The sequence below is a fragment of the Apis mellifera genome, linkage group LG14, assembly GCF_003254395.2.
Source record: "Apis mellifera strain DH4 linkage group LG14, Amel_HAv3.1, whole genome shotgun sequence".
In the NCBI taxonomy this organism is placed as follows: Eukaryota; Metazoa; Arthropoda; class Insecta; order Hymenoptera; family Apidae; genus Apis; species Apis mellifera.
Genome location: NC_037651.1, coordinates 7,630,528 through 7,656,706, shown reverse-complemented (window position 1 = coordinate 7,656,706; position 26,179 = coordinate 7,630,528). Strand labels below are relative to the sequence as shown.

The following is a 26,179-nucleotide window of genomic DNA, read 5'->3' as shown; positions in this document are numbered from 1 at the left end:
ATATACGATTAAAGTGTTTGTGAAATGATAACGATGCGAGATAGGCATTAGAGAATCGTTCGATAAACCTACGAGAAATGAGAGTAATATTCCACGTATGATTCCAGTTCAGTTCTTTTTTGACTAACAGTATCTAAGCGATACGCTCGGAACGGAAGTGACGATTGTTACCTGAAGAGCTAGGACTCGAGACCGGTTCAAGCTACTAGTCAGACAAACTGCCAGAGCAAGAAGACCGGGTTGAGCTTGCACTAGGAGCCTCGGTGCATCGGTGCATCGTTCGGTGCAGGCGGCCAGACACTCGACACAACCCAACTCGTCCAAAGCGGCTCTTCTGGTTCCTACTCGTGGACCCGTGTGGCCGGAAGAGGGTGGTGAACTTTGGGCCAATTGGACACCGCGAAGCGTCTCGAGCAACAAGGTTATCCCATCAGCCGGCGGTGAAGCGAATTCCTGAACAAAGCTACAATAGCAAAGTATGATAATTTTATTTCTTTCTTTCTTTCTTTTTTTCGATAAAATAACAACAAGATATCTAACCGAATATGCAGAAAAATTTGTATCTATGATGCATAATTTAATTGCGAACGTATCTCCGTGCGCTCGGCCGGAAGTATCAGTAACGGTACGAACATTTTTGCCTCGGATGTATATATTCGTTATCTATCACGTATACAGTCATACATAGTATGTATATATAGCTCGCAGATATCCTGTCATTCGTATTTCTAATACGTTGCAATCTTTTAATTCCAATTCATTTATCATTCTGAAAATATTCCTTCGATCTTTAAAACAAAGTTGTTGCGTGAACTTTATGATATTAAGAAGAAAATAGGTTAATAAATAATGAAAATAATTAAATTAGATGTTGATGTAATTGTTTATACGATGAAACGCTATACGCGACCCTGAGTGTCACTGCACCAATCGATCCCGCTATTTGATAATTTAAGAACGAAAATATATCGCGAAGAGTACTGTAACAGACATTGAACTGTGTAGACGCGATGGAAAAAAATATAATTACATAATTATGGGACCTTGCGATTAAAAGAAAAAGCAATCCGGTTTTATAAGCGCGCTGTTAAAGCGAGTTCCCTCGAGGTTGTCAACGGAACCATTATGAGAGTGACGGGGCAAGAACTTGATAACTATTAATGTAATAAATACGAGGAGGCGGACGAGAAAATATACTTCAATTAAATTACACGCTTTTCAAGTTATTCCAACATTATTATTAAATATAAATTTCCAAATACATTATGTAAAAGTAAATGCATTGAATGTCACCAAATTCTCTCGTCAAATTTGTCGACAAATATTTTCGTCGTACATACATAAGATCGTCGATGAATTTTCGCAGCTTTGGGTATCGACCGGTGTCCATTATTCGTACTTTATGCTCGATTATCGTTCATCTAGAATTCTCGTTAAGATATCACTTTACGACATATCGGATTCATCGATCGTTCGATCAAGAACAGGAACGCGATGCCCCTGCGCACACAACCGCACGCCGAGCAGATGCGTATATACTTGCGATAGCCTTAAGGTAGACAGGTGCAAGGACGAGGAAATAGATATTACGACTGTCAAAGAGTGACGGATCTACGAAGAGAATTTATTTCGAAGCTATGAATCGTGTTTCGTCTTCCACGAATAGATTTCTCCGTAATGGACAAGATCTCTATTTCTCTGATCGTGTCACGTTAGTTTCCTTAATTATACAGCAGAGACACATGTAGCGCTAGTGCATCAGCCAGTCCATCAACTTGCTACATTTTGCAGTAGTCTGTCCGGGATCCCGTGAGAATTTCTTGCCAGAGAGAACTTTTATCACTTTCTATACGGTTAGACCGTTACGTAATCGTATTACGCTTGCAATTACAAAGTATACGTAAAATTCATGCTCTTTTTTAGCAAATGTAAATTAAAAAAAATTATGAAACTATTAAAAATTACTTAATTAGCGTTAATCTATACGCACTCAAGGCCAAGATAATATTAAATGCAAAACAACTACTTAATTGTACGTAATGTTGGAATTATCGTGCATTCCGTTATTCGTGCATTGGACAAAATACGATAAAATAAAGAGATAAAGATGATATTTCTTCGATACAACGTTGGCCTTCGTATTTTTTAAACTAATAACAAGATTACACGCACGTGAATGTTAATTATTCCGTCGCGATTACGTATCTTGGTTCAAAATTACCTACAGAAATTTCCGGTTCAAAGTATAACTTTGTTATATCAATTGTACAATATTACCGACTATTTTCGACTAAAATTGGAATTTTGGATTTGAAAATTTCATCGTGCATCGCGTTCACCTAGAAGGGGATAAAAAAGCGCGTACTCTTTCCTAGGAATCATCTGCGAAAGATGATTATTCTCGAATTCCAAATCCGAAACGTAATCCCGCGTTTCAAATTTTTAGGTGGCTTATGGTAAACAGTCGTAAATCATTTCGTGGCTCGCACCTACGGGATTCTAAAAGGAACCGGGCTATTCAACGGGAGACGTCCCTCGTCTAGACGGTGATTCTATAAACACCGTATATAAGCGCCGTGTACGCAAGTTGAATGCATGCAAATGAGTATTAAAACGTTTTCTATGTACCCGTTTATGTATGTGCTCGTCGCCTATTTACCGGTGGGTAAACAACAGAGAGAGAGAAAGAGAGAGTTTTCTCGTCCAACAATAGACGCATTATGTTACCCGTCGTATTATGCATATACTACTGCCGGCTATATCGTGATACGCACGTGTGTATAAATGTACGTGCGCGAAATACACCGGGGCATTACGATTCTACGGCGCGAACACCGTGGATCGCCTTTGTTGGCCTCGCCTTAAAAATAAGCGAGGGCCCCCATTTGGATACTGGAGAAAATGAAAGCTCGTGCGTGAACGAGAGTGACGGTAAAGGATATGGTAAGGAGTGGACGTGACCACAGACCACCCTATGCATTGCTCTTATAACCCTTTAGGTCCTGAGTTACGTATCCTTACTTTCCTCTTACCGCAACTTTTATTCTGAATACATATCCGAAACTTGTATGCAAAATACTTAATATTTGAAAAAAAAGACGAGGAGGATACGAAGATCTGTACAAAGTAATCAAAGTAATAAATTAAATACGATGTCTCCGAATGCTGATATCGAGTAGTATCTCAAAAGAGTTGAAAAAAGAATTCGCGAGTTCTAAGTTATCTAATTTCATTCGTGCATAAGTGTCAAAGGCATAAACGCATTGCAAAGTACCGAGGAAATGAAAGCATTGCTTTTAAATTCCTCGATATTTTGCGCCATCGTAATTGATAAAATACGAAAAATGCTCATCCTTTCGAGATCGTTTCTTCGATTTAAATGTGGAATACGATGAAAGATATTCTCGTGAGTTTTTAGGCTGCGATAATATATTCGCATAGGCGATCAACGTGGAAGTTGAAGCGTGCAACTCGAAGGAATATACGAATAGAGGTATGAAGAGGTATTCGTTTTAAAGAGAACGACTTTGTTATCGAAAACATGCTTTCTTGGAGATGTCATGCGAACCTTCGTCCAGCAATGGATGCATTATATTACACCCCGCATTATGCAGAGTACGATGTACACGTAAGAATGCCTTCGGCAGACGCGGCATGAATATCAAATGTTCCTTATTGCCTGGTGTGTGGGCACACCCTAAAATTTAAGACGATGGACGACGTCTCCAAGCAGAAGAAAACGAAAGCCTGTGTACCTTTGTCGCCCGACGTTTCTCTTTCACGCGATATTTTTGGACCTCTGTCCGAACAATATTACGCAATTCATTCCCTTTTGGTTTCTTTTCCACGCGCGGTTTTTTCTTTTTTTTCTTTTTTTTTTATTACATCCAACAGATTTGCTAACAAATCCAGGAAATTATTTCACTTAGGAAGTTAAAAATCTACTTCTTATTGTTATTCCAGAAACAATAACCGATGGAAGATAGCGACTTACGTAACCGCGACTAATTTAGAGAAACTATATACGATGAAACTATATTATGCTTGTTATTTTACGAAAATTTTTCTTAACGATGCATCAATTCGCGTATAAATTAAATTAAAAATATATTCCACGATATTCATCGACGATAAAGGCGTCACGTCTCTGTCGTAATAGATTATCGTTTATTAAAATGCACGATGCAACATCGTAAATAAAGAAGTGGTTAGAATATAAAGCGTCTAATCGACTCGTACATTTCAAAAGATACTTTTTCTCGTGACTAAATGCTAACTACTTCTATGTAAATGCACTTGGACTATTAAATCGAAGTCACGATTTTAAATATAACTTTTACAGCTCGATAAGAATACAGGATGATCGATTTCGTTTTAACAAGAAAAAAAAATAAAGAAAAAAATTAAAAATATGAAAGTTATTGTAACGATTTTCTCAATGAAATTTGGGTCAAGCATTAGGAATGATTATTTATTCGCGAAATAAGAACAAACGGGATCTGATATCGCGTGAAAAAAAGAGACGACTTCCTCGTTTTCTATCAAGTAGGAAGCAGTTACGTGTTTTCTGTTACGCGAAGCGGAAGCATTGTGAAGTATCGTGGGTTCGGTGGCCGGTCGACGCTTCTTCGACGCGGTTGATATTCCATCACGTGGAAAAAGAATAAAACATGTGCTTTGACTCTTTTATAAGAAACACACTTTATGAATTTCACCAACCCTTTTTTCCTTTTACCTCAAAAAGCAATCATATGCTTCTAAGCGAACTATAATTTGAAACGTTAATGCAACACACCCTTCATTACGGATTATCGTGTAAAATGCAAAGCTCAGCTCCGTATAATCTCTGGAATAATAATCGAACCAAGTAGCCAAAGTGTTATCTTTTTTTTAAATAGATAATTTGCGAGTCGGATAATTTACTTGCGATTAAGAAGTTCAACTATCGATGAACATTGTTAAACAAACGAATATAAAGATGAATACGAAGTGCAAAAAGAACGGCAAGTCGTTTCGAAAATCGGGGTTAACATCTCGACGGCCTCGTTTCATCGAGATGGAACGTATAAAATTCGATGCGTGACATCTTTCACTTTGGCGGAGAAAATTCGTTTCGCGCATACAAAGAGATCAAGTTTTGTGAATGGACCAGGTAATTCTTTCGGCCACTTTTGACCAAAAAGAAGAATCTCTTTAAAGGGGCGATGATTGACGAAACGGAGTTACGACACGGAATATCAATGAAAACGAAGCCTGATTCGCATGACAAGAGACGAAGACACGCGACTCTTTACGGGATTCTTTCCAGAAACAATCGATATATTGTTCAAGAAGAAAAAGTAGTATCGCGTTCTAGGGTGCATTGGTTATCTCAAATAATTAATTTCAAATGAAGCTCATTCTTAATTAGAGCAATATATTTAATTAAATCCAGTTTACGGATGATAATAACTTGCCATGCCTCGACAATTCTTTTCTTTTTTTTTCGTTCGAACGTATTCGATGTAATTAGTCTTTATTGACAGTATCTGTTCATGATATAAACTGCACGTGATAAAAATGGAAGATTCGATGAAAATTCGTTCCAATAATAATAGAGAAAGGAAAAAGAGCTGCTTAATATTTTTTCATCGATTTCTTACGATTAATCCTAATTCCCATCGATTCTTTTTACTTCGAGAAACAAAGTCGCCCGTTAATCCAAATCCAAAGTCCAACTGTTTCAGATATCTCGTTGGCTTTGTTTACCAAAGTTTCTTTTTTTCAAAAAACCGCAGAAATTCTTTTTCGCCAATCTCAAAGCGAGATATTATAATATAAAAAAAAAGTCATCAGCCAAGATTGTTCCTAACACTACGCGTTTTTTCGTTCCAGATAAAACACGTTTTCATCCACGAACGGTATGGAAGAAAAAGATAGCCGGCCGATCGGCGTAATCGATCTCGACAGGTAATTATTACGATCGCTTTGAAAATAAATCGATTCCGTCAGCCGGGTCATCGCCGGGTAACCGTGGAACGTTGTGAAAAACGTCTGTTAAACGGCCTAATAATAAGATCACGACGAATAACACGCAGAGGTTCGATCTTGGGAATCGAGGATGCGCCTCATCGGGATCGATTTGCGCATCGAGCACGCCGATCCAGCCGCTGTACAGTTATCCGTAATATCGGTATTCGTTTATCCGTGGCCGCTACTTACGGGTTATCTGCTCGCCTCTGCGGTAAGAAGGTTGTCCATATTATAAGTCATTCGCCGTATGTGGGACACGTTCGCGTCTTCCATATGGTCGAAGGATGAACGTGTAACGTCCGCGATCGCGCGTGTCGATAAATCGGTTTCGGGACAACGGTGATGAAAACCGTGACGTTAATAGGATAGACTGAGTTCACATATGTAAGTATATTTATTTATAACGAAGATTCGTTTCACAGATTTAATCGTTCGATCCTTTTGAAAGAGAGAAAGAGAGAGATAATTCGAATCTGTTAGTTTGAAGACACATTTGATCCCATCACTGGTGACGCTGGACCACTGGTGGATTCTATAATGAAATTCTTGTAACGGAATTGTCGACATCGTCCCCCACGCGATGCGAGATAGATTGTTTGGTATGAAATAATCGCACGGTGATTCGATTTTAGAATAGCCACAGAATGGAACGCGTATATCGCTTCTGGACGATGCAGGTATTTCTGCCTCTCTCCCCTTTTGCATTGGTCGGGTCGTGTGATTAGAATGATTCTCATCTGTGCACCCTTCTTGCCGCGCTTCGAATATCCGTTGGCCGCAAATTGTGCGCCGATACGCGCCGCGAAATTGCGCTTAATAAGAGCACGTCGATCGAACAAGAATTAGAGTTGGAGGGTATTGGACGGTTCCTGCCGGTTTTCGCCAGCCTATTCTTCTTTTTTTGCTCGACATTTTGAAACCTCGAGCGTTGCACATCTTGGTGCATTTGTTTGGATCATTCGTAATCTCGTTTCATGATCGAAAGTTGCGCGTTCTGGGTGGTCTTCTAGGGTAGAAACAACGTCGAGATCAGAGTCTATCGAGGAAAAATGGAATGAAGAAAGAATCGGTGTTGATAGATCGATCCGGGTTGCCAAGATGATTCGATCTCGTGGAATTTGATGCGGATCTAGATAACGAAAAGCACAGAAATCGTACAGACGAGATGCGAAATATATCCACCTTTCTCTCTCTTCTATTTCACGAACCGAAACATCGAGTTTGAACAATTTTTTAGCCCAACTTTCTAGTGAAAGGAAACGCTTGAAATTTTATCTTCGAAGCGAGAAATTTCCGATGTATTTGCTTTTTGATTCCAATCGAGAACGTATAGAGAAGCCCCGAGATAAAGTCAATTACAGACGCATGTCCAGCGGCTGTGATTACACGCGTTATGAATGAAATACTAGCGTACACGCTTCGAGCGATCCGAGACAAACATCGTCGATCTTGCACCAAGATACAAGCCACCGACATTCACGGACAAATTTTAGCGTTTACGTCCGATCTTTAATCACGCTGGCGCCTAACGGAGACCACACTGTTATTTAGCCGTTCGTTGAACGCGAGGAGGGACTTGATCCAGCTGTAATTTCAGCGTTGTCTTAGAAATACGGGATGGAACCCGTTCCTTTGTACCGAGTAATGCAGCAAAAAACCGACATATCACAGGAAACCGAGGATGTCTTTTTTTTTTTTTTTGTTCAACGATTTACACACGGATGAGAAACGACAGATGGATGGGTCTCCGCGTCTAATCCGCGTATGGTTAATTTAATCTTGGCGGTAAATGAAATACGAACATAGAAAGGGGTGTATTTAATAGCAAAGATCATAAATAATAATATCGCATCGTAGATAAGGGAATTCTTTCTTTGCGCGACGAGCAGAGAAAATAATGTTTAATTCATTACGCGCAGACGTTAAATTTTCATTAGCATTTTATTTAATTTATTAATAGAAATTAACAAACCAAAGAAGAGAAAACTTGCCGTGTAATAAAAGTACGGGTTCAACAAACGTATCTTTTCCCTGGGAAGAGAAAAGATTTAACGATCGTCATTTAATCGGGAGTTGAATCAAGAAGGAATTTTTACGAGTTTCGAGAGAGGGACTCGAGCATATCGAAACCCGTCTCCTTTCTTAAAAAATACGTGTAAAAAGTAACTGTAAATCCGACACCGTTCAAGCCGTCCCTCCCGTTCAACTAATATCGACTGTTTTTCGTGATAAACTTGTCGTTAGTTCCACCGAACGAGCATAAATTCATACATTCACTGTTCTAATTATTATTCACGGACAATCAAATGCATCTGCTTCCGGGTATTGTGTTTCGTCTTCTAGAAACATTCGAAAGTGACGAGCTTCTTATTAATAATTATATATTTATAATTCTTATTAATATTATTAATATCCTCTCCACCAATTTTCAAATGAAATTTTTTCAAAGACCGGTTTAAAAAATTGTTTCGACTATACTTATTTTCATTATAATTTACATTATAATTTTATTATATCATATTAATTGATATAATGGAAGAACGTTGATCGGTAATCGACGAATATTTTGCTATTATTTTACTGACACGAGCGGACGAAGATGACTTTTAGATAGGCAAAGTAGGATAATCAAGATCGGTCGAGGTTTCGCGTAATTTGCAATGATAATGAGGCGCCCGATTAATTTAAGTAAGGTGGCAGCGAGGATTTAAGAGGCAAACCAGAGGCTATATTTGAAGCGGTGGTAATAGATAGGCGTGATCGTTTAATTGTGTGTGTGTGTGTGTGTGTGTGTGTGTGTGTGTGTGTGTGTGTGTGTGTGTGTGTGTGTGTGTGTGTGTGTGTGTGTGTGTGTGTGTGTGTGTGTGTGTGTGTGTGTGTGTGTGTGTGTGTGTGTGTGTGTGTGTGTGTGTGTGTGTGTGTGTGTGTGTGTGTGTGTGTGTGTGTGTGTGTGTGTGTGTGTGTGTGTGTGTGTGTTGGGTGTGTCGTGTACCTACCTTGGAAAGGCTAGCCTGAGGTCCGCTCTGAGCTTGTTCAGAAGCTCGCTAACCGAGGTGAATTGTCTCAAGGTCATCTCTCCGCTTCCGGAAGCGTAACCGGAACTCGAACTGGTTGTCGACGGCAAAGTACCCTGCGAGTCTTGAACACTTCCTAATGGACGTCTTCCCCATCGTCTCAGAGCGATCGCGTAGTCCTCGGCGTTGTACGTAGGTGGTCTTAATCGTTCCTGCAAAGAAAATCGCAAGGCTCTTAGACATAATTGCGCGCTCGTCCGGTTCGATATCGAGGCAAAAGGCAGTGATCGAAGAAAGAAAGAAAGAAAGAAAGACGGTAGCCTCGGGTCTGATTTATCCCTTTGAGATCTCGACCGAGTAAAATACACCGCGCCGACGAGACAGTGGCCGTAATTAAACGACCGGCGATTCGACTACCTACAGCTTCTCAATAATCGGGATAATACGATATTAAGTAACGATAAACATTTTCAAGTAGAAATTAAGAGCGTGGAAGATTGAACAGCGGCCAACCTTTCTATCCCGTCATTTATTTTTCCACGGGACTGAAACGAATCGAGAAATCATGGAAATTGCAGTCGCGTTTTGCCACGAATGAAATATTCATGCGAGGGAGTAGAAGACTCGAGTTAATTTCACAGCGTTTCCAATCATAAATATGGATAGAATTATAGCGATTATCGCCTCGTGGTCCATAGAAGAACGCCGCCGATTATCCCCGTTGAAACGCGGATAAATCGTGGAAATTAATTTACCGCCTCCATCTCGTGCCACTGTGAAACATAGAACCGGTATAATTACGTCTCCGAAGGGGTTAAAACTCGTATCTCTTTCCGATTCAATAACTCTTCGAATAGTTGGCTCGATCAGCACAGAATCGAGGATATAGGAACAATTTATCGGTCGATTTGTTTCGAAGGTCGCATAGCCGCTTTCTAAAACGACCATCCAAGAATACCACGAATATTTGACGCGGATGAAACCACATGCTACATTGTGGTTTCCTTCGCGCGGTTAATCGATCGGTCTTAAACGTGAAACCGAGTTTCTATCTCGCGGTTACCCGCCGTTCTTCCTTCGTACGAGAAAAAAAAAAGAAAAAGAAAAATAAGAAGAACCGCCTCTCTGATCCCAGAGTTCCGTAGGAAATCTGTTGCACATCGGATGTACGATTTATTCAGACGTGCACGCGATGCTCCGAGTGGAGAACAGTCGCGATCAATCATCATCCTCGTTTGTTACTGAAATCGACGGAGGATGGTGACGGACCATTATCGTTTGATGAATACAGGGCTGGCTGTTAACGATGTATTCTTTCTTTTTTTTTCTTTTCTTTTCGTTCTTTTTTTTTTCTTTTTTTCTTTTGAAAAACGACAAAGTAATTAGAGTTCCTTTCCGGGATGAGATACCGCGCGGACGTAAATCGTCTAACGACGATCATGATTGAGTGGAGGGGTGCATAGATCAATCATATTTTCATTTTTTCCATCCGTGAACGTGAAACGGGATCTCGGGAGAAGGAAATGAGGTTATGAGAGGCGAAAAAAAAGAACCTAAGGTCGTAAGCGAATGCAATTAGGCAAGTAATTAGGCAGTACGTCGCGCCAAAAGAACGATAACGTTACTCTAAATCTTATACTTGACGAACGATTCGTGCGAAACAAAACAAAATCACGCGTAACCTACATATACGAGGACGTCACGCTTTCTTGAATCGCGTAAATACTCATCGGTGAATACTTGTCGATACTTTCGTGTCGTTTATTTGACAATAACGGGTTATAGAAAAGAAAAAAAAAAAAAGAAAAGAAAAGAAAGAAAAAAGCGCTCACGGATGGAAGCGCGAATGGAGAACGCTGCATTTTCGAATATGCATCGTTCGATCTAATTTCAAACGCGCGCGTTTGCCTCGTGTTCTTTTCAATTATCAATTAGAGTGAAAAGTTCGAATGTTGGTAAAAGTTGCGCGACTTTCACGAGCATTCGAGTACGGTTTCCAATGGGTGTCTAAGCGTGGAGGTTTGTTAATCATCCTATTGTGATGACGTAAATCTCTCATTAGCGGGAGAATGTTATTTCTTTTTCATAATATTAAGAAAAATGGATGCAACGGAATTATCTCTTCTGATAATTAAGGTCAGGAGTCATTCGTAACACGTATGGCATAAATCTCATAAGATAAGAGTTGTTTTTCTTTCTTTTTTTTTTTTTTACGCAATGTCATTCTCTTCGTCCGATCTTTGAAGAAGAAAAAAAAAGAAGTCACAGGCATCTTGAATTATCTTCCTTAATCACGTTGCATAAAAATAACGATTTAACTCGAGTGTAAATATGCGCACCTCGAGGGGGGGTTAACGCGATATATCGCGGTCTCTCCTCGATATTAATCATATTATCCATGACTTATTACCTCCCTCGCAGTTTCGCGACGCGTATAAATGCCCGTGAAGCCATTATCAACTGCAGAATTCAATGCATCCGAGTTGGCGCATGCTAATGCGTGGCTGAATATTAAAAGCGTAGCTCGGTCAAGTACAAAGTGCATCCAGCATTCAAACGGTCGACACTTTGACAAAATCGTGTTTTATTAACGAGCAAATTGGATGGTACGCGATGCGTTCTATTTATCAGAGAAATGCGCGCGACATATATTCATGGAACCGTTCGGATCCAGTAGATCGTGTCATTTATCTCGAAAGGAAATCGCGTTCGCGTTAAATAAATCGGTGCTCGTTTTTCTTTCCAGATGAAATTCCGCAATACCAAGAAATCCGTTTGAAACAGAATTCCATCCAATTACGATTCGATGATCTCGTCGTTGTCTCCTTCCTCGTCGGATTCCTCTCTCGATAAATGTTCCAACATCCTCTCTATACCAGATCGATAATTACGGAGGAAAAATAATGCAAGACCCGATACACGCATAATATAGCTATTTGCATTTGTTACGATAAATAGATCGGAATCGTAAGGATTATGACGGAAAACGAGCTTAACTACCCGTAATTTCCTTCCTTTAACACAAATTTCTCTCTCGTTTAACGAACGTCTACACGACGCGGGATCGTCACGGCGTCGTAAAAACGAAACGAGCCACGTACGCCCCATGTACGCCTGCTTGTAACTACGCGCTCTATTTACCGAGCGAACGTTAAAAGATACGCCGATCAAAAGCATCCTGCTAATACTCGAATACGCGTCATATCGCTGTCCAAGTTTTAAGCGATTAGGTTCGAGTCTTGATCGGGTTAATCCGGGCGCTCGATCGAGGCACACTGACATACCTTTTCCGGTTGAGGCCCCCACGGCTTCACCACCAACAACTCCTCCTCCGCGTTCGGAGCCATGTCTGTCTCGCTGGAACAGATAAAAAAGAGCAACGATTTTTAGCCATCAACTCGAGTCTAGACAGGTAGTTGTCGGTTTTATACGAGCAACACGACCAACATTCGCCAAGGGTAACGATCTTTGAAATGGTGCTTTGAACCCTATCCAACTCGTTCCAATCTCGCCTCCTCCTCTCGACGTCTCGTTTTCATCGTCTCTGCCTAGCTCTAGTTGCCTCTCTAGTTACGGTTAATTGGGAATTCGTATCCGGTGTCAAGTGGATCGTCTATCGTACGGAACGAGTCCTTCGAACAATTTTTATCCGAATGAAATTCTCGAACGGTATCTCGTTCCTCGCGTTCGCCTCGCTTCGCCTGCGAACCAGACGGGAGAACAGGTAGAGAGAATTTCGTTTCGATCACATTTGTATCGCGTCCGGACTAAACTTCCGTTCCGCTAGATCGTACCGGATTATTTACGGTTCACGGATGCTGCCGATGCAATTTATTGTGGGAAGTGGCCGCGGCTATTACCAGGAATTCTTATCTATCGCGTAACAGGGTGCCCCGCTCCGTCCGAGCAGCTCCCTTAAACACTGCCAATTAAACTTAACGAGTTTACAATAACAATTTTATTAATTAATTATTTTCGCGCCTCGTTAGGGATTCGCGGGTTGATTAGAACGGTGGAGAGAGGACCATTAAATAATCACGCGTTGTTGCGATGGAATATTCATGTTGTTCCTGGGTACAGGATAGGCTAGATCCAAGGCTAGACCAACGAATCTCTTCTACCATTTACTACGATTTGTCACAATCTTTTATATATAGTTATTTCAAAATAATTGACGTTATTAACTTACACATATGTAACGTATGTAACATAATCACACAAACGGACGAAAAATTTATGGGTTTTGGTTAGCGATCGCAAATAGTACCAGCATCGTTTCCAATCCTGTTGCAACATTCGTGGCAACACACCAACATACTAATTTCGACGTAAACGTCTCTCTTACGACGTGATGATGAAGCAACAAACCTTGGATACCCTAGAATTTTCTCCGAAAATAAACTCGTCGGGGCTATTGATCGCGAGATGCTTAATCGACGGTGGTTGAAATTTAATAGATCCAAGTAATTTACGATCGACCCGGAGTGGCGATAATATCTAACACGCGCAACCTGTTATTCGGATAATCTTTCGCCCCGAACGAAACGGTGGATCGATGTTTCATGGTTGGACGCGACGCGACGCGATGCGATTCCGCTCGGGCGGAGGATCGGGCAAGAGCGAGGACACAGAACGCGGATCACTCGGTTTTGTGGGTTAACCACGATAATAATAGGAGTCACGATCGCCACGGTCACGAACCGGCGTACGATCGTGTATCGAGCGATCGGAAGAGGGTTGTCACTTCTTCTCGATCTCGCTCGCTGGATCAAGAGAATGTACAAGAGGTAATATCGGTCGAGACCGTGTCCTGATCCGGATCGCATTATATAGGGATGGCTGGAATCGTGCCTATTCGGGTAATTCCATCCGTAAGTATATGATCTATCCGATGATATAACTTATTGTAATTCCCTCGGTTGAAATTGGTTTTTGATCGCTCAACGATCGATACATTGTTTCGAAAATTTCTAACTCTCTCCGTCTGGATCGAAGAGGGTTGTAGATGTTTGGAAACGAGCGCGTGAAAGAGATGAAACGATGGAAATAATAAGACATTGAACCGCGATTACTTTGATTTAGATAGGTTCGTCGCACTCCAAGTCTCTCCTTTTGAGATAGAATTTGAAATTAGCCTCGATGCTGGATACCGATTGTAATGGTAAGTACAAGTATTTTCCAGCGTATCGATTAATTCAAGGCATAATTAATCCAGTTTAACGCGCAACAGGAACGGAGCATCGGACCATAAACTGTTGATAATGAAGGGAAACGTAGAATCGCAAAATCCCGACCAGTTTCACGTTTGGTGAACCAGTAATTCTCGGTGAAATATCTTCGACATCCTTCTTCTTACAATTAATACTTATTGCCGTTACTGCGTTAACACGTGTGCGACCACGCGCGTTACGAATATGGAGCGTGCACGAGATTCAATTAAGCGTCCAATCATTCGATTCGAGTTTCGCGATAATTATCGCGCATTAAAATATTACGGCAGAGATATAATACGTTTAAGATGCGCACCGTATAAGAGCACTATAAAGTTGCGCGAGAAGAGCAACTCCAGTAAATCCAACTTTAAGACGCTCGTGCCATTAAGGAACGCCATTTTACTACTTATTGCACGGGAATGGTTCTCACCCCGGAAAACAAACGCACGAGTCTCCATCTAATCCACCGATCTAATCTCCTCCGTTAAACGTCTCTAATATAGTCCTATGATCTCTGAAATCTTTGAAATGATCTCAATTTATACCCATCCCGAACCACTTAATACATCTCTCTCTGTGTAACATATACGAGTACAGCATTTCCAGATTTCGATCTGGAAGACGCGTTTTCACTATCCCGTCGTTTCCTATCGAAAGAAAAATTGCGCGTTTTAACGCGTCTTCCTCTCTCGCCGAGATATCGGCGAAAGAAGAAAAACGTCGAAGAAAGAACGCACGCGTTAATAGAAATTGTGCCGCGGCAATTCTGTCGGCTCAACGAATCGTAGATTTGATTCCCAGAGGCCGCGCGGAGGGACTGTCAACGAATGGCGGCGGATCGAATCCGACCGAGGTCATCATCATTAATCTTGAAAAACGTTGTTTCACCGTGCCCCCGCCACGGTTCCTCGCGTGTCAAAGGGGGCCGCCTCGCGGAAACGTCGCCTCTGTACATACGGGGCGCGTAGTTGCGAACGCGTGCTCGTCAGCTCGCCGATCTTGAGCGGTTGGTACGGGCATAACGTAGTAGCGAAGGTAGCCACAGGAGTAGGTAGATAGTTACTCGAGGAGGACAGCCGAGGCATTGACCCGCGCGCGAGTGCTTAGTCACACGCATACGCACGCACTTTTGCACGCTTACTCGCGCGTACGCCGCGTGCTTGCTACGCAGTCACCAAGGAATTCCACCTTTACCGCCAGTATTCTCTGGGGAGAGGTTGCCTAGGTGGAAAATTGGAGAAAGTAGCGATGACGAGGAATCGAGTGGCAAGGATTGGACGCAACGCGAGGATCAATGGCACCTGGATTGAACAGGGCCAAGTTCATACGGCGATATCTCGATCGACGCTACTTCGCCAAGAGAAGAGACACGTGTTTCTGGAACACGACTTGGAAATCGTGTCTTGGAATAACTGTAGCTGAATTTTTCAACAGGTGTTTTTTACTTCTTGAGAGTTGAACTCGAAACTTTCGAAGATTCTTTCAACTTTTGAATTCGGTTAATTTGAACGAGATTTACTGTCGATAGTTCTTATTATACTGCATTCTCAACACAGTGATAAATAATCGATATCGAATCTAGAGAGTTTTACTCTCAAATATACGTTCTTTTATCGAGGTAAAAGTAAGATCGGACGAGTGATGTCGATTTATATGTCAATCTTCGCAATTTTGTATCTTGCTAAACTTTTTAACGACAGAATCGGTAAAATAAAAGGAAGAACGAAACGTTCCTGGTGACTGGTTTAAAACGTTGGTCGCAATTTTCTTCCAGCGAGAATTCCTAGCATTTTAATTCCTCGAAAATTGCAAACGCCAAGATCGCTCCGTTATTGTGAAAACGCTACGCCTATTTCGCTGTGTGGAATAGTCGCGTGCACCGTACGAGAGCGCACGTTTCGCCCGTGAATAGGTAATGCGATGCTCGAACAGGCGCCATGACTCGTCGCAGCCGGTGTCCTCTCCTAGGCTTTGCCGTCGATCCGTACCGCGAAAAATTCACCGATCGTCGATCCCGCGTGGCCGATCTTCCTACAAGCTATTAGCGAAATATGCGAAAACGTGGAATTTCTCCTGTTCCACCACCTATGTCGCGCTCTCGTCTTTACGATCATAGTACGCGTTTCGTTTCGCGTCGATTTTAACCGTATGTGGATAAAACTCTCGATCCTTCTATCCATTCGTTTCGTTTCGTTTCTTTATTTCAAAAGAGTTCGACATAACTCGGCAAAATTCCTCTTTTTTTTCTCCCGTATACTCTTCAACGACGATATTTTCTCTCGCGAGGCAAAAGGCAAAGAATCGTTCCTTTGACTCGGTAAAATGAAATCTATGAACGTACGGTCGTCGTTCTCCACAACTATTACGAGAAGGTCGCACGAACTGGGGAAGTACAGTTGAATCCATAGAGGAGAGCACATTGTAAGCATCACGGTACTCGTAATGCTTCCCGTCGGCTGTTTGCTCGAGGTATCGGTTATCTCGAGCCAGGAAGAACGAAGAGGGAGGAAGAGAGAGAGAGAGAGAGAGAGAGAGAGAGAGAGAGAGAGAGAGAGAGAGAGAGAGAGAGAGAGGACGGTGGAAGAGAACCGCGATCGGGCAAAGAGGCGCCACGACTCGATGCGGTTACCTTTATCCGCTTCGAATCCTGCGGAAAAATCACGTCGATCGAGACTTCGGATCGTCGATCTTGACGACCATTAGCGGACTACACGAGAATCCAGGTAAGATTTTTCCATCATGGCTCCTCGGTGCTTCTCCCTCCAAACGGTGGAATGCTAACCGATGCCCGGAAGTGTAGTCGATCTTCCATACCCGAGCCATCGAGAAAGAAGTCAATTCGCATTCCCGACTTCATCCGGTGGAAAAACTTTGCTTATTTGCAGAGGCGCTTTGACTTTCGTAAAATTGACTGTCTTCTTGCGTGGCACACCTTCTTCCTACTTCCTTTTTTACTCCTTTTTTTATTCCAACGTATACAACGTTCGTGAGAGGCAATTCGTAGCCAATTAACGGGTTCCATTCGATGCTAATTCGATGCGGTGTTAATAACCGGATAAGATGTGTCGAAATATCTAGAGATTTGTTTCTATCGTGGTATCGCGTCGTCGAGACGAGCTTTAAACGTTTCAGATCGGTTTCGATATATCGGTATTGTTCTTTCGATCGTTAGATCGGCTGTTCCAGGCTTTAAAATCGTGACTATGCGAACGATGCTTTTAACTGTGAACAGAAATCGATTCGAAAGAATAATATAGAGAAATGTGAAAACCGAGAAAGAGGATGGCCAATTACCTAGGTCGAAGCGTTTAAAAGAAATCGTAACACAAGTCGAGGAATCGAGTCGTGCGCAGGGCACGTGAGACTTTTCCATCGGGAACAGACGAAAGGTTCGTTCCACGGAACAAGGTAATTGCTGGAATTAAGTAAACTGTAAATACAACTAGGGAGTTGCGTTCCCCCGAGATACCAAAATAGTGCGTAGAAGTGTTCGCCTAGTGGAATAGCAAGAAAAGAACCAAGAGATCCTTACCCGATGATAATTAGCCCGCCAGCGACTCTCTTTGGCATAAAAGGCTAATCTACGATTAACCCAACTATTTTTTTTCTTCTGGTCACGATATAATGCTCGCGCTGCAATTCTAATTGTTCCCCATTTTTATGCACCGCTATTTGCGAATTTAGATCTCACGATAGGCTACCGCAACTTGCACGTCCCCAACGAGTGCAATTTCCACTTTCTATAAATTCGATGCTCTTCTTTTCGCAATCAAAAATAAAAGGTTACCACAACTTGCACGTCTCCAACTAGTATAATTTCCACTTTCTATAAATTCGATGCTCTTCTTTTTGCAATCAAAAATAAAGGAATCTCGATCTCGCGGATCGAACGTACTCTCTAAAACGTAATTATTCAAATTCCACGAGATAAAATTCCGAAAAAATAATCCCGATTCCAATCTCCAACCGATATTTCAATTAGAGACGCTCTTGCGCGTCTTAATAAAATATTTATTGCTAATAATTTGTTAGCTTCGAGTCTTTCGATGGTTGATCTCGTCACGCGTGACGAAGGAAAGATGTCTCGGGAGGAAAAATGTTTCAACGACCTCGATCCAAGATGAATCCAAGGATATTCCAGGATCGTCGCGCGTACATCAGGATCTCGCGTAAGAGTCTCCTGAAGGATGGTTATTCAGAACATGCGTATTGATTACGGTATTCGACGAGTCGCTACCGTAGTCGGGATACGGATGAAGAATCGAGAGAGAGAAAAAAGAAGGAGAGGAAGGAAAGGGAAGGAAATAAAGGGCGACTGGTGGAAAAAAAAGAGGGAGATGCAAAGCTACCGCAACCACCGCGGTCCAGGATAATAAATGTGAGATTGGATCTCGCCGGTCATCTCGTTGGCTTCGACTCGCTCGAGCGAGCAACGATCGAGATTATTTGAATATCGTCCGGTAAATGGTCGCTCGGCCAACTGAAAATGACGGCCGTAAACACATAGTTGACGATTATAAGCAATCGGGACCTCCTCGGGGATAACCGAGAAAAATTCCATTTCCAACGAGGAAAAGTAGCGCGATTTCAATACTTTCGTTTTCTTCTTTTTCTTAATAATCTTCCTTGTTTTTTTTTTTTTTTTTTTCTAAGAAAAGCTACGATTAGATATAGAGAAGATTATATACCAGCGGATGGAATCGAAAGTGTATATAATTAGTAAAATTATCTGGGTGTTGTTGGATATCGAGACTACTAACTTTTTACGTTCCAGATTCACGAATTCCAGATTCGCTATTGTATCGCCATTGAACGGATAGTCACAGTTCGTAAAACTGAAATTAAAAAGAAATGCATTTCTCGCTTTCCAAAATTTCTCCCGCTTGTAATATCTGTAATATTATTTATTCCATGCACTTTGCGCATTTTCTCTTTTTTCCCTCTTTCTTTTATTTTTTTCCCCCAAACGAAAGGAAGGCAATTCGAAGAAAATTCCGACACTCGAGGCACAATTGCAGTCGGACCGAGCAAAGGTAACACTTTCCTTGCCGGTGATTTTCATACGCGCGTGCGTAGACCCGGCTGATTGTTAGTTGTTATCGCATTAAACATGACGAGCGAGAGTCTGTGCAACGCGAAATGATACGTTGTTCGTCTAGGTGGAACAGAGACACGAGAAGAATTACCACCCGGCTAAAGCCAGCCCGTGGATAGTCTAAACACAGAGAAGAGTGCTAACTCGATTTTTTACCACGGTAATATCGACGAGTCAACGATGAATCCGCGTAAACGCTCTCCTCGTCGCGATAAATTATGCATTCAAAAATGCCTGCCGTGCCTGCTTTTAAATATTTCTGGTTCGTTAACCCTAAACACGCGATGACCAGGCATCCACCTCGACTCACAGTTATCACTGATTTAACGATCGTTCAACCATCGAAAGAAATTTCAAATGAGAGGATCGCGTTCGGTATTTGCAAAGATTTGCAAGCGGATACAGCCTGGTGATTGCAGGCTGGGAGTCTTGGGTGTGTCCCATTCGCGTACGAATTTAACGTGTGCTATGAATCATAAAGGCGGTAAAAGCGTGTCAGTGGTTTCGCTTACGTTTTGCCGACGAAGCGCGTTTATCTATTTATTTAAATTAAAAATTAAACAACGGCAATTTCTAAACTAAGAAAATAAAACATGTTCGAGCGTTTCTCTGGAAAAAGTTTAGATTAAAAATTAGGTTCGAGGAAAGGCCGAGGATCGAGATCTAAGGCTCGATTTACAATTGTGATTCGATCACGATGAGATCGGCCGAATATTATACAACGCTCTTTGCTCGTGTTTGCGTTTCGATCTCAGTCACGTTGAAAAACCTGAATAACATTTGAATGAATTGTATCCAGTAGTAGGGCCGGTTACTGGTACCGATTAAATCGATTCTTACCGCGGTACAAACAGAAATTTTAAACGGAACGTTCCTCGAACTATTACAGGGATTGTTTCCATATCATTCGATAATATTCGAATAAGAGTGGAAGCTCTGTTCGATAGCTATTAAGGGGAGACTTGGAAAATGATTTTCCTTCGTTTTCCCAGCGCTAATGCACGTTATAATCCGTCCTCGACATGAATGATTCCTCTGTTGATGCTAGCCGCTGTATCCACAGGAAATTGAAGTCATTAATGCTCGAGCAAGAGACGAGATACGCCCATTGATCGTCGCTTCTTTCCACACGAACACGAACACTTTCTAGCCGAAGGGTCGAAATGCTTTTCACCGGGATCGGCACAGCGGAAGGCGTTACTATTTTTACGAGAGAATATCGTCGATCAAGGAGGATGGTCCCAATCCTAGGATTATCGTTATTAACCCATTAAGATGCGTGAAACTAGTGCTTTCTATCATGTCGTGTGTCTCCGATCGCGTTTCACGGCGGTTTCTAACGGAAGGCTTCTCCGTTTTCCACAAAAAGACACCACTGGATAATTATTTTTTCCCCACCGGTGAAACGACGCTTCGTTTTATGCTGGGACGATTTGCAAGGCAAGTTGCAGCTCGGAAAGGGGAAGTGGTCGTTTTACTTTTGTGACGAACCAACTGTCGCGCTCATCCTCCTCCTTGCGTATGCTCCGCCTAAGAAAGAAGTAATAAATAACCAGCTTGCTATTCGCGTTTACGTGTACGTTTTCGTATCATTCTCGTATCATTGCGTTGCAACATCAATTAAATTCCATTTCATCGACGCGACGCCTATTATTAATGTATCACGGAAAAAATATATCGCGTTATCGCCATCGTATTTTCAATCGTTTCCCCGATAAATTTTCTTTACGACCTGTATGGTAACGAATTTTCGTCGAATTTGTTCCAAGCTAAACGTGCGATAGATATTCATTCGACGATACACGGTGCTATTAATTATTCATCGTCGCATTCACATTTATACGATCGAATCTTCAAACGTATCGTCTTCTAATACGCACATTTATGTACACGTATGTATCGTCCACAATTGATTTCACTCTTATCAATTGTACTCGCTACCTAAATTCTCGTACGCGGTCAACGATGAACTCTTTCAATATCCATTGAACATCCTTACGTATATTTTGCGTCCATTTCCAAGAAACCGGTCTGAAATACACGTTTCCCGCTACCAGGTTTAGATACGCACACGCGTCCTCGCCTATCCGCGTCTATCCGGAGATGCTTTCGATTTTATACAATGCTCTCTAATCCAGTCGAAACGATCGAAAGGAGATCGCAAATAACGATTACTCCACGTTTTACTTATCTACGTCCTATATACTATATCCTATATAACAAAAATTTATGATTTCAAGAAAAAATGGGTACAAAATTGGTACAAAAACTTCACCTTTTTCCACAAAACACCGCGAAAAAAATAACTCGATCCTGTCGGATGGCATTGTTTCTGCGATATTGCTAGAACGATGGAGAAACCGGTGGTTCGTGAAAGACATCGATTCCATCGGACAGAGGCATCGGTCCCGTCGTTGCTTGCCATCTAGTGTCCATTGTGAGATCGTGTGCCGTTATGAATCTCTAGTTATAAAACGGATCCTTCGTCTGTCTGAGTTCCATCCCTCTCTCCTTCGTGAAGTGCATAACTGTATCTTTAACGCGGACACACGTGCACCGGTGTGTCGTCGAGGACGGAAACGAGGGAAAACGAGATATCAGAGGAAGAAAGAGAGAGAGGGGAGCGAGAGAGGGGAGAGAAAGAGAGAGCTCGAATCCGGAATGATGTTTGGCAACGGGGACCAACAGAAATCTAATTTACAGGGCCATATAAAGCGCTACCTCGATCTTGTTGCACCGTTACGTGCTTCGATTCCTCGCGTTTTGCTACGGCGCGGCGTTTATACTCCCGAGGAAGACCCGTCCATGCTCGCGCTTCTTGCACGATTACGCTCGCTCGCATGGAAGAAGTCCGAGGGAGGATCGTTGAAAATTTTAAAGAGGTACTTGACTTTCCGCATAGTGGAAACACGATGGATATAATAAAACGATACAACGATACTCCCCGTTATCATTTCTGTTACTTTTAACTTCGGCTTGAGAACCGCGACGCGGTTGTAATTTTGCACCGATCATGCTTTGCGATTCGGCAAGTTTATGTTTCTAATGATACGATTATACGAAGGAGCGGGAATGGGATGATAGCGCATCATGATAAATCCCAACGATTCCGCATCTCATACGATAATGATCGTACGATCCCAACGCGTCGAAAGTACAAATTTTGCATCGATCGACGAGGCCTCGGATATTTCATCGATCGGGATTCAAAGCGAGAGAAAATTGGTTCGTTCTCGGTGTAAAAGCGAACACGGAGTGAGAACGACTGGGATTGTCGTGGCGTAACGAATCGCAGCGGGTCGTGAGAACGTTTCCTTGGGACAAGGGAAAACGATTTCGCGTACAAAATCGACACTTCCGCCGGCACGAGTGTATCTTTGTTCTGGCCAACGGACAAAGGAACGCGAAGTCACGGTTACATCGTTGCTGCATACAAGTTGGTGCACTGTGAACGAGGCTTTAGGAACTCCGTGGTTGGAATGCCGAGTCGCCGTGTGTAACGGGCATGGAATGCGCGAGAGGAAGTCGTGCTCGCTCGCAGAAATTCACGTTCGATCGGCTGAAATTCAGCCACGCCAGCCTCATTCCCTATGCAAGACGAGGGCCACGGCATTGCTACACGTGCTTTTAACCACGTGATGTGTTTACACGGACCACTAGGAAACGACATAGAGGCGTCGTGATCGTATCCAATGGTGGTCTCGTGATTTATCTACGAATTACAAGTATTCCATGGGATCTTTTCCAGAAGGATCAATCGAACAGCCATTTCAAGCTGGATCCATCAAAATAATCATCCGCCATTGGGATGCAATGACGTTCCATTTCTTACAAATAATATATATTATTAAACTCGTTAAAGGAAAAATGATTCGTGTAATCGGATCCATTGATTTTCCTCGCCTTTTAATTTAAAAAATCCATGTTTAATCTAATACTAGTAATTTTTCGTTAAGAGAAAATGCCAAATTTGGAATTCAAAGAAAAAACGACGAAAGATACTTGTCATTGTTACGCAATAGCTTCTACAATGAATCGATCGTACAGTAGCGGAAAGTAAACGTGAACGAACGATTATCTCGTTCCCGTGTTCCCGATCGTTCGATTTAATGGACCGTCCGCAGACCGTTTGCTCTCTTACTGCAAACCGATCGTCCGTTTCTTGCGTTTCGTCTTGAAAAACCTCTCAGACGCTTCCGGAAGCCGATGGATAAATAAGATCTCGTAAAAACGGGGAACCATGGTCCACGGTATGGATCGGCCTCTATCGATCGCAACAAGAACGAGATATATTCCGCTCTGTTATATTCGCTCAACCTGAAAGAACATACACGTTTTGAATGCCGCTTTTTATAATATTTATACCTATTACACGCTCCATTTTCACGTCACATCGAAAAATAATTTCGACGAAAAAAAGAAAAATTGGGAATCAAAACCGAGATCCTTTATGCGCCGCGATCACTTTTTCATTCGATATTCTATTCTTCGTAGCGTGGCTTTTCGAATCGCTTGAAAGATGAAAGATTATTTAACGTATCAACAAAGAAAACGCTTAACCATACAGATAATGAATCAGTTGAGCAAACACATGTCACTCAAACATCGCGGGACTAGTCTCATCCGAGGAGATCTACATAGTAGACGATTACGAGTCGTTAAAATAATTCTATTTAATTAAATATTTCCAGTTGATGGACAGACGTTGCGATGGAAAGTTGATTTCGTACGCGACTTTCTTCCAATTAATCCAATGCGAGTGTGTCCCTGTTTCTCCTTGATTTTTCACCATGAAAACACGGAAATATAAATGGTTGTTGTACGTGTTTAATAATGTATTAACGCGGTCTCTAGCTTGAAACGGTAACGGTGAATGGAATCGAAAATAAGCGTTCCTAGGTGAGAGAGAAAAAATGTTAAGATGCGGCAGGTAATTGGACGCAGGTAATTAACGGATGATAATAACGATAATGATTACGGCGATGACGACGATAATAGTGGTATCGTTGTATTATATCCGTAGCAGGAAAGTTTATGCGTAAGTCGCTTCGTTTCTCACATTTCTTTCAGTCAATCGACTAATTTATGGTTACCGTATCTTCTGTATTTTTAACCTTTAGATCATCTGGGAACCTGTTGCAGATGCATCAGCCTGTTGCTACTAGTAAAGGAAAAAGAAAAGAGGGAGAAAAGAAAAATACTACGTGCACCGACAAGAAGAGGAAGAGGAAAAAGAAGTGTAGCACGTTGGATCAATGAGAGGGGCGCGTTGCACGCGCTTTCGCGATAATAAATATCTCGCCATTTATCACGTCAACTGATTACACGCGGCAAAACGTTACCGATTACCATTTTCCGGACAGATCGATTTACGATTTCAGTAATTTTCCCGGACGGTCGTTCATCGCTCGTAACTTGACGGGTAAAAACGTTCTACAAAAATCGCCCCATTCAAATGATTCGACTGCGTTTAAAAACCGAGGCAAATGCGTTTGTCCCGGCAATTAACGAGGAGGAAACTTTCTTATTAACTTTCTTCGAGAAGGAACAACCACGGTGAAATTTTTACGCAGCCGTGGCGGAGAATAGAGAAAGAAATTGTCGCGTGTCGACTAACTTCTCCAATCGTCACGGTCTATATATCTTAATTTTTAGTTTTTATTGCTTCAACGATCTTTCAACTGGACGATCTACGTGTTTGCGCATCGCGTGCACGCGTATTATATTAGTTTCCAACAATTTAATTTTTCGACATACGTTACGGGAAAGTGATCGGTGCGTCCAATGATATCTTCTCGGATCGTTGAAAATTAAACGAGCTGAAATACTATCTAATATCGATCAGATGTCCCTGAACTACTTTCCAATGGAATGCGAGGAAACTATGTATTAATCCGAATCACTCCGTTTAAGAAAACGGAAATATAATATTCCGTTGCATCGATCGTATTGATCGTTAAATGCGAGAAATTACAATATGAACGAGCACGACTTTGAAAGTTGAGAGATTAAATATAAAAACAAAAATGCCTGGCTGGTTTCTCTCTTCTTTTAATTACCACTAAGAAATTAAGAGGCGTGCGAGTGCGTGAAGTTCAAGTACCCCACAAATTGATTGTAATCTATCGCTCTGGAATCATGTATAGAAATTTATCATCGTTAGACCCGTTATTTCATATCCGGATTATTATAAATATAACTCATGCATGTTCATTAACTTCATTGACTTCGATAATTTACATTCTTGAATCTCGATTGCATATTGCTTTAATAGAGTAATTTCTTTCTCTCATTTCTTTTTTTTACGATCGTGTTTTGTTTAGTCGTTTCGATTTAAGCTCTTCATATCTGAACCTTTGTTCTGAACCTCAGTCCTTTTCTAACTGTATTCCGCATATGTACGCTATTTATATAATAGAAATTTAATCAATGCAACTGCATATAAATATTTATCATTGAAAGTAAAACGTGATTCGAATTTGGCTTATCGTTCGCATTAAATTGGAAGAGTATCGCAATTCGTTTCGCTTCGAGTAATGTTGGTAGAGATTAACGAGCAATTTATTCTCTCCTATGCGGTAAAAGAATCGTGTTTCTTCGTTAATACATTAACATGTACGATCTAACGGAAGTTCTCAGGAAAACAATCCGATGTTTCCAAAATATGCGTTATTCGTTTATCTTATATTTTTTATACCATCAAGTAATGCGAAGAGTATATTAGTATACCTGTTCCTTATGATCCAAGGAATAGAAGTTTTGTACTTTCAATCTTTGATAACATTAAAAGAATGTATACTAAAAAATTCAATATTCGTATTCCAATTTCATTCTGCGTTATAAAG

General features: G+C 41.5%; 1 protein-coding gene and 1 long non-coding RNA gene across 4 annotated transcripts in view; one reads left to right on the top strand and one right to left on the bottom strand.

Annotated features, from left to right (window-relative positions):
• The window catches only part of LOC410506, a 49,565-nt gene that overhangs the window by 3,665 nt on the left and 19,721 nt on the right, over positions 1-26,179 (bottom strand). For all 3 annotated transcript variants that reach the window (XM_393985.6, XM_016916244.2, XM_006562955.2), the window contains exons 2-4: positions 12,311-12,383; positions 9,009-9,238; positions 172-463 (exon numbers count right to left, since the gene is read on the bottom strand). In XM_393985.6, the coding sequence (XP_393985.4) occupies positions 172-463; positions 9,009-9,238; positions 12,311-12,383 (595 nt within the window). The remainder of the gene's footprint in view (positions 1-171; positions 464-9,008; positions 9,239-12,310; positions 12,384-26,179) is intronic.
• Positions 346-25,626, top strand: LOC107965522. The gene is made up of 3 exons (XR_001705570.2): positions 346-476; positions 5,875-5,949; positions 24,477-25,626. It is a non-coding gene; the product is annotated as an uncharacterized LOC107965522 (long non-coding RNA).